Source organism: Fusarium flagelliforme (genome assembly GCF_020744385.1).
Source record: "Fusarium flagelliforme strain FIESC 12 MPI-CAGE-AA-0113 chromosome Unknown B0J16scaffold_8, whole genome shotgun sequence".
Lineage (NCBI taxonomy): Eukaryota > Fungi > Ascomycota > Sordariomycetes > Hypocreales > Nectriaceae > Fusarium > Fusarium flagelliforme.
In genome coordinates this window covers 1,747,725-1,757,324 of record NW_025763510.1, presented here as the reverse complement: position 1 = coordinate 1,757,324, position 9,600 = coordinate 1,747,725, and the positions used below count along the sequence as shown (strand labels likewise).

At 47.1% G+C, this 9,600-nt stretch overlaps 1 protein-coding gene across 1 annotated transcript; it reads right to left on the bottom strand.

Annotated features, from left to right (window-relative positions):
* Window positions 1–4,653: 4,653 nt before the first annotated feature.
* B0J16DRAFT_358796 (uncharacterized protein) lies at window positions 4,654–7,448 on the bottom strand (the record flags this gene model as incomplete). Its single annotated transcript, XM_046129609.1, has 4 exons — window positions 4,654–6,158; window positions 6,417–6,509; window positions 6,661–6,767; window positions 7,342–7,448. The coding sequence occupies 4 exons, from the start codon at window positions 7,446–7,448 to the stop codon at window positions 4,654–4,656; spliced, it is 1,812 nt and encodes a 603-aa protein (XP_045978023.1).
* Between the last annotated feature and the right edge of the window lie 2,152 nt (window positions 7,449–9,600).

The window sequence follows — 9,600 nt, the reverse complement described above, 5'->3', positions numbered from 1 at the left end:
ATCAACGCTTGCCCATCCGTATCAACCCGCCATGATAGCTTGCCCCACTGTCAGTGCCGTACTCCGTCCAGGCCCATGCTTTAGGATGGAATCGAAGCCAATTGTGGAATCAAGCGCGTACATCAAGAGCCGGATGACGCCGGGGCTTGCTAGAGTCCAGCCGTTGCGGCAATTATCGTGGTCCGTCGGTGGTTAAGGGGAAGACGCCGTTTGACGCCAAGTATCGCCATCGGCGTCATCTTGTTCTTACATCTTAACCAAGGTGTCTTGGTATGGGCAGTTGATCGACACTGATTGCTTCGTCTGATTGGTATCAATTCCAACATCGTTTAGGAAAGTTATCAAGAGCAAAGCTCTGTCTGAGGCCAGGCAGGCCCTAGGGCCTAGTTCCAGTGTGACGGAACTCCTGTCGATGCTACGCCATCCTTGTGCATTACTTCATCGCGTTGATGTTACGGTGCCATCTCATCGCACTAGCTTTTCATTCGATCCATTACGCCAGGCCAAGCCATACCAATATTCTTTTAGTGGCTTTTTGGTTCGGAGTATCTAATCTGATCATCAGATAAGATGAGTCGCCCACCAAACCCAGAGCCAAGGCCGAGGTGTTTCTACGCCCACGCCCCTAAGCGAGATCGGCCCACGCAGGAAAATTTTTATCTGATCAGTTGCAGTTCCGCATATGCGTATGGGTACAGGCATCGGACGCAACCCCAAGGAGGAATCAAATTACGTCCACAATTGGAAGCTAAGGCTTTAAAGACCGTTGGATTGTTAAAGTACGATTCTCGACTGTTAGTCTGTCCAAGTGGTATTCGTAGTGACAAATCGGTAGGCTTGATTTTGACGAAAGCCATGCTGTGTAGTGAAATGGCTGTCATGGCATATTTTCTTTTATACAGAGCCTCTAATTATGACAACAATTCTCGTCCACTGGCCTCAAGTAAAACTTACTATTATTTGTACCACATTCTGGTCTTCAGTTCCCAGATTTGATCTGCGAATGCGTATCATCAACGGTATTCCAGCACGGACTTAAGTTTCACGGTAAAGAATCTGAAGTTCAGCCGTCAAGTTCATTTACTCTCACGGTTGACACCCTTGAGGCCACGACTATCATTTGACCATAGAACATCGCAATCATGACGAAGTGTTTTCTTTGTGAGATGTCAGTGGTTTTCTTCTCCCGGCTAGCCATCGTCATTATTTCGGGCATGGTACGCTTGTGTTTTTGAGCCTGATAACCACTTTACGCAGGATGCAGATCTGCACATCAAGACACAACATCTATTGCTCCTCTTTCCAGAGGCACCGGCAAGAGTGAAGGTTCGTGCGACTAGCGCACATTGTGAAGCTTTAATAGAAGGCAAAGTCGAATAGAGAATACGGCGTAGCTCAAGACTATCGCTAAGGTTTAATAGCCTAGCATAATCCCTGTCATGTAAAGGGGACGGAAGTCATGAGATAAGTGGTATAAGCCCACTGTTCTTTGTCATGACTTCTTTCCCGCCAATGGAGGTTGGACTTTTGTCAAGTCATGATCTTCTGTTTTGAGCACTGCGCTGCACATAACTGGTGAGCATGTGTGAACTCATCATGACTCCCATACGAAGTGTATGTGGTTGCAGGATGGGTTGATATCTGTCGAAGGGCTATATGGACTTATTACTCGACATCATCTAGAGTAACATGGGCCACAATCTTTCTCCGTTGTCGTTTCTCAGCGGCTGGTGCTGGAAGGGCTCTCTGGTTTGTCCTTGTCTGAATGATGATTTATGCGTACCCAATTACTTCAGCTTTGTGCTCCTCTCACAACAACGCGATATCCACCGACGAAGCTTCACAGCATTAACTGTGCCATAGTATACCATAGTTTGATCTCACCATTTACAAGATGGCCTGCCTGGCCCAGCTATGTGTGAAAGCCCGAATCTCCCTCGCCGCCAACTCGGGATACATGATACCTGATTCAAGCTCACTCGCTTGGTGCTATTTCTCATGTATTCCACCGCTGAAATCATGTTATTGATCGTGCTAATTAACTACCTGCCATGCCGAAGTTGCAAATACTTTACCTCATGGCTACAGTCTCATTCATCATGGGTCTAAAAGACAAGGACTGCAAGGGTTATAGCCGTCATGGCTCTCATGGCCTATGAGGGTCAAACTCACCTATGACAGCGACAGTTCCATTACCGCTACCAATCGCAATGCGTTTCTTAATCCTTTCCCACATTGCTGTTTGTGTAAGACCATCGCTTCACATCGTTCCAGCAACAGTAGGAGCATTACTCGTGACCTGAAAGCTTGAAACACGTCAGCTAGCGTTTCATGGATACTGGGACTTGATCTCCATATCGAGAACACCTATACAGGCAAGATACGATGAGCATGTTTGTCCCGTTAGAGAAGAAGACCATTCTCACTTAGGCCAGTATCATGCCCTGGGTAACCGTGAACGTCAAAGGCTTGCGGAACGCTCCAGATAGGCGGTCTCTCATACGACTTAACAGAAGCCGATACCGTGTTGTCTGGCAACTATTGGTAAAGTATGCAGCGTGAACCTCAATGAAGACTTAGGTTTAATAAGAATGTAATACCATATCTCGATTGGCATCAGCCTTGGAATCCAGTTACTTGGACTATAAGCAAATTATAGCCAGTTTTGTCAGGGATCAAGCATATTCGGCTACACACTCCATTACCCTTAGTAGATGTACCAGAGGCTCGAACACCTAGAGTTGGAACGACATAAATTAGCTTACCAGTAGAATGTTTGACCATTCTGTTATACCGTTATTTGTCGAAGATATAATATCAGGCAATAGCCAGAATACTCTGTTGTTCCTCTGATCAAAATTAATCATGGGCATCTTCCCAAGTAGCTCTACTAGGTACTGGACGAGTAATGGTGTAGTACGCATTCTCCCCAACCTAACCTCAGGCCTATATACTAGTCGGGATGGTGGTCTTACTGATTGAATCCAGGACAACCGTTGATTGAGCTGCACATTTACCCCCATTTCTAAAAATGAGTACCAATTACGTGTTCCTCGAGCCTAGCTTCACATAGTACAATATGCCAACCCAGTTTTAGAGTTATACTGAACTGCGTAAATACATTAAAGTATCTTTTCTTGTCTATAGGATTTGAAGTTACTGTGGCTGAGAACTCTCAGTCCGCCAGTAAGAGTTCAATACTGATGCATAGTCCTTTGCATGATGTATGCCCATATTGACCTATTCTCTCAAACAAAGCTCTGATGCTTTGTCCTTGATTAACGAGTGTCTCACTGGAACGATGGTCAGCATATGCGGTGATGAGCCATGGCTGCATAATGCAGACCGGGCCAGATCTATGTTTAGATACCAAGGGCTCACTTCTGACTTGTTAGCTTGAACTGATGCTCAGGAATTAAATTCATCACACTGTAATAGCACCTCTTCCGGCCAAGTCCCTTGTGAGCCCATTATCAGATAAGACGACAAACACATCGAGTATCCAACGAAAGCCTAGCATACAAAGTATGAATTGATAGAGTAACCCTAACATCTACGATGTAGTATTCTTTGTCTGATTGACATAAGCATTAAACCTGGTAACCAAGGTCCCTGATAGACTAGCATTCTAACAAGTTACTACTTTGTCACAGTTTCCAGGACCCGATGAGATTCTGACTGCTGGCTCAAGTATGAGGACGCTATCATCCTTATTTTGCACCTAACGACTCAAAAGCTTTTCAAGGTCCACTAGGGGAGAGTCAGTTGGCCAAGCTGATGTTTTGCATCTTTGATTTTCCTTCGTCTCAGCTGCGGACACAACACGCAGTAGCACCGTGGTTTCAGTTTAACTGCTGCGAGGTAGAACTTCAAACTATCAGAATAGTCTAAAGAAGCCTGAGTAAGTTACCAGTTAGGGTACGAGCATTCAGTCCTTGTTCAGGATAGAATACTGGATGCAACAGAGTTTGAAATCTATTTGGTTCTATATTCATTCAACTACATAGCTACGTTATCAGATAAAAAACCAATAAACCATTCACAGATGAATGATCGGCAGGCTCGGTGCCTGGCATGACGCGTACGGAACGACCCGTTAACTTAGATCTTACACAAATCTCAACTCGGCCATCTATCAAGTCTAGTGTGATGACGTTGAAACTTTGTTGAGTCGGCTTTATTTGCCGCACAAACTCAATGCTGTTCGAATATACTGTACGTAGTACATCCATGCCACGGCGTCAGCGCCAAGATGTAGAGTCGATTACATCATGAAATTATCAAAATCGTGTGTGTCTTGACATGGAGGTTTATGTTGGTACGCATCAAAATTGATAATACTGAAGTGAGAAATACATGGTTGCAAGTCATTAGCACTGTTGGAAACAGGCAGGTATCAATGTGCCCATAGCCCATACAAAAAACTCCTATATGGAGGAAACCCCATTCCAAAAACACCATACACCAACATGACCAGGTCATGAAGGCACAAGTACGGGAAGCAGACTAGACCCAAAAAAAACATAAACATATATCCTTCCATACATGGTATACCGAGCGGAAAGCGAGAGCCCACATATAAGCGCCATGCGTCAATCGTAATGATGTTCCTCCCAATTTTGTTCATGATCATGAATTCGTGACGGTATAACTTTACTTGGGCGTGTCTGCCGTCTCTCCGATGCCAAGAGCTCGGACCAGACTACGTCGGATGCCTTTTCCATTTGTCGCATCATCCTTATCACGGCCCAACAGTCCAAAGCTCATGCGTCGAACTGTACTGCCCGTGTTGTCTGATTGGTTTGTAGCCTTCTTGACCTTTTTCTTCTTAGCAGCAGGAGCCGGTGGAGGCATGGTCGGTCGAGGGGGCCATTCGCCGTCCCGCTTCCAGCCAGTAACGCAAGCTCGAAGCATGTCTGAGAGATTGATAGGGCATGAGGGCTGAAGGCTATGGATGATGACCTTATCGTAGAGGCTGAGGTACACAGAAGGTGTGATGGACGCACGAAGAGGGTTGTTAGGGGGTAGGAGAGGTGGCGCAAGAGGAAGAAGAACCTCGACAGGATAGTTCCGACTGTCGGGGGGTGTTGACGGTGTTGTGTCCTTGGAGCGAGCGTTGCGAAGTTCGTCGCTTCTTGCTAGTGATGAATTGTCGGAAGCATCACTGACTTGTGGTGGTAGAGCAGACGCAATCGTGGAGCTGGGAGGAGATGTCGACATGGAGCGGCGGAAGAAAAAACGACGGGGAGATAAAGGTGACACAGCAGGGGGTGTCACAGGCTTGGCTCGGATACGAACAGTTCGTGCGCCGGTCCATGCATTTCGCCGGGCCTCGAAACAAGCAAGGCCCTCGTTCCATTCCATTTCCTTGCGGACTGCTCTCCGTCGCTTCGCGCGCTTGGCTTGAACTGCAGCTTGGACAGTTGGGCCCACGTTGTTGGGGTTGTCGAAGCGGAAGGGTGATCGCGAAGGGCCGGGCTCATCATCATCGTCGGAAAGATCCGACGTCCACTCTAGACGTGTGCGAAAGCGAACGGGGTCCTCAGAAACAGTGCTGTAGATGGATTCAGCATCGCTATTGTCCTCATCGTCAGACGACTCAGGATCATCAACTTGGTAGCCATCATCTTCATGTGTCTCATCTTGAACCGCCTTCACTGGCTCAGTGACATCAAGACTTGTCACAGTCTCAAAAGCGTCAGGTGACTCGGGAGCCGTGTCAACGACGACTACGTCACCCTCAGCCGGAGGAGGATCAACAACGCGAGACGGCCACGAGAAGTCCCAATCGTTCTTTATCTTGACGTCGAGGTATCGTCTCACAGCTTCCTTCTGTTTCGCCTTGTCCTTGCTGAGGAGGTCGGCGTGTTCATCGTTGTACCAATCCGGGGTGTTGTCGGGCAGTGGGGTCGGCAATTGAACCGGGTGATGGCGAAGCTTAGCGATAGGGGATCGCGGGCTCTTGTAAATGTCGGAGAATATCATGGCGGAGGAAGGTCTTGCCTGGGCTTCGGAGGCCCCAGAGGCAGACTTAGCAACGTTTGTTGGTGACTGCGCAGAAGAGCCCAATGGCAATGAGATGCACTCGGAGGTTGGACTTGTAGTGGTTGTAGCGGTGGCGGCAACCGTCGAGCGAGAATGCGGGGGAACGGATGCGACTTGGAGCAGAGGGTGGACTGTTGTTGGGGGGGATGATGTGATATCGCGAGGTGGTGATTTCTGAGTATATTGTTCTTGATTACTTGTCTTTGCAACTAGAAGATATTAATAGCCGTTCCTTTTTGATCGACAGTGCAGAGCTTGGAAAGACAAAGTTTAAGAATCATGGAAAGAAGGACAACGGCCAACAAAAAAAGGTGTGTGTGGTACAGTACGAGGGGCGCCAGAAGCAAAAGGAAAAGGGTAAGGGTATGGACCAAGGTATGGTGGTTTATATGGAGGCGGTGGTGGTATCGTTTGAGCGGAGGTGGCGTTGCGTTGCGTTTGGGAGATCAGGTTAAGGTAAAGCGCTATTGACAAGGGCTCCAGCTCGTTCGCTCCATCGCATGGGCCCTGCCTGTCCTGTCATGTCCTGTGCGCTTTTCTGGGGGAATTTGAACTAGGTACTTGGACTAGAGCGAGAGGCGCTTCGGCATCTTGCTGTCTCGTCCGTTACAGTACAGTCTTCTGCGACTCCTTGTCCGCCAATTGATTGATACATGAAGATACTTATACACTGTACAGTGCAGGAGGCATGCAACGCGGGGAATGGGGAAATGAAGAAGAGTCTAGAGCGCAGCCAAGACTGGGAGAGGTTTGACAAGCAGTTGTAACAGGAGAATTGCAAGGGCTCAGCTCACCTGGGCATGATCGGCAGCGGATCCCCAGAAACTGACTAGAGCCGCAGTGGATTCGTTCGTCCAAGATGCGAGACGAGACACAGAAAGGAATTGGGGATAAGATTGGTTTAAGACAGAACAGAACAGAACAGAACAGAGAAGTGAGGAGAGGGAAGATGATGAAGGGGAGACAACCAAGACTTGTTGTCTTATCACTTTCAAGTCGTACGCAGAGATGTACATAGTATCTGCATCAGTACAGTACGTACGACACAATAGAACATCCTAGATTTTCTTGGTAGGGACTAGGTTGTTTGATGCATCCAAGCTTGGATACTTGAGAGATCCAAGTCCCTGCAGTTTCCAGAGTTTGGGTAATTCAATCTGGCGGTGATCGATTTTGTACAGCCATGACCCTGCATAGCAGACAGGTTCAAGATGGTTTGGGTATGAATTGGGTTTGTGGATGAGCGTTGGCCGGTAGACGATAAACGATAAACGATACAGTAAGAGATCAAGAAACTCACCACCATCGACAGGCGTCTGAGGACGGTCGGAGCCGACGACGGGTAAAGGATCGCCAACACCAACACCAACACCAGGCGATTTCGGCGGAGGAGGAGGCGACATTAGAGGCAGGGGTCCAAATCCAGAACTGCAACGATTGACAGAGGGCTTTTTTCTCTCTCTCTTTTTTTTTGGAGGGGGCCTCAAGGTTAAGTTTTCTGGTACTGATTCTGGACCTTTCTTGGATGAGTTTAGGTCTAGTGTATTCGTATATTCGTGTAGGTAGAGAGCCAAAGAAATACCGCAATCAGAAGACACAAAGATGTACTGTACTGTACTGTACTGTACAAGGAGGGGGGTAAGGAATATGTTCTGATATTTCCGAGGATTCTTTTCTGTTTGAGTCAGCTCGGAATGTGGGAAGAATGAGGTGTAGGAGGTGGTTGGTGTTGTTGTGCGACAAATTTTGCCTGTCTTAAGGTTACAGCCTGCCCAGTGGTGTACCTGATGGCCCCATATTTAATCACCCTACAACTGCAGAGCTCGAGTGCGCAGACCCTGGGACCTCCACTGAAGAAGGGCAAGCATCCACTGGACGATGGATAGGAATCTTCAACAGCTCTCGTTCGGACTCTGGTCCTTGAATTGGGTCGCAAGTACCCTCTTTAGGTCACTGCGCTGACCCTGGGATCCTGGCTCAGACGCAAAGATGGTTACTTGCATCAGTGAGTAAGCAGAGACAGCATCCATTACATAGTAGATCCTGGCAATTTTCGTATTGTTGTTCAGAGTCTCGATTCAAATGAGAGCATGTGAATACTTACTGGGTGGAAGAAATAGTATATTCTCAAACTTGTGGTGCTAAAAATAAATCATGGTGTTACTGGCCTGATATGATATAAAGTGTCCCAGTTATTCTGTCTCTTGGGCTCTCAACTACCAGTTTTTCTGATACCGTTAGGATATTACACTGTGCCTTGTCGTGTGACTACCATCCGCTCAATGGAAGGCTTCAGGTACAAGCGGGGGAGCGCCACCAGCCATTCTCACATACCACTATGACAATCAAGAGCGGTCAATTGATGTGTCTGATTGGGTAGTCAATAGTCAGCCGCCCAGTTTGATGGTGAAAGCCCTGCGTTGTTGATGCACGTGGACGGATTGTGACTGTCACCTGCACAATGAAATGGAAGACAATGTGAACATGAAGCGATCAATATCCATTATATCCAATGTAATTACTGTCATTGGCCTCCTAGGGAGAGGTAATTTATGCATCGTTATTATCCCCACTTTGTTTCGTTTAATACTGGTAGTGCATGCATACCTAAATTATACTGGACAGTACGGATAGACAACCGTGCCTTGCTGTACCCCAGCTATTGCTATTGCTGTCGCAAGGGACCCTGGGTAAGTGACGTAGGTGGCCTGGACAAAAACCGTCGGCTATTGCGGCTCCATGGGTTCTGACTAACGTACTGCAGTAGGCAATACCTACCTCGAGGTAAATATCGATGGATGTTCACCAACTACGTCAGGATATGTAATTTGATACCCATCTAAAGAGTACTCTGGCTTAGATACAAGGACCTGCAAGACTTGTAAAGGCAGAGAGTATTGATGGATCTATCAGCTTTGCCTCATTACGTTGTTACATTGAATAGCGGCATTCAACCGATAGTGATGGGCAGAATATAAACGTCAAGGCCGGGATATCTCAAGGAGAGAACATGTAATCAAACTTGATCGCGTCTAAGGGCATCAATAGATCATGACATCTCTTACCAATCGATGTCCAGCCCAGCCCAAGAATATAGAGGGGGGTAGAGAGGTTTTCAAATCATCTTGTTCAGAGCGCTGCACCAGTAGACTCAAACATGGATCCTCAAGCCATAGCTTGAGATGTTGACACCGACGTCTTCCTCGTAACTCTAGACAGCTTCGAGCTGGAGATTAAAATCTTACTGAGGCATGGTGATGGTCTCTTTGACATGCAAGGACCAAACATAGTCCACACAAACTACCGTGTCTGCGAGTTGCCCAACTTGAAACAAAAGACATCACTTTGCAAAGGGTAAGTATATACTTCTTTTTATTGAATCCTCTACTCCTCCTTCGCTAAACCAACATTTAAGAACCAGAAGCAAATGTTTTTATTCTCTCGGGGTACTCACCAGTGGTCCTCCCCGTCAACTTCCACTCAGTCATTATCTTTTTCCTCAACTTCAACTTCTTCCTTCGTCAACATCACTTTTCCTAACCCATTAGTGGTGAT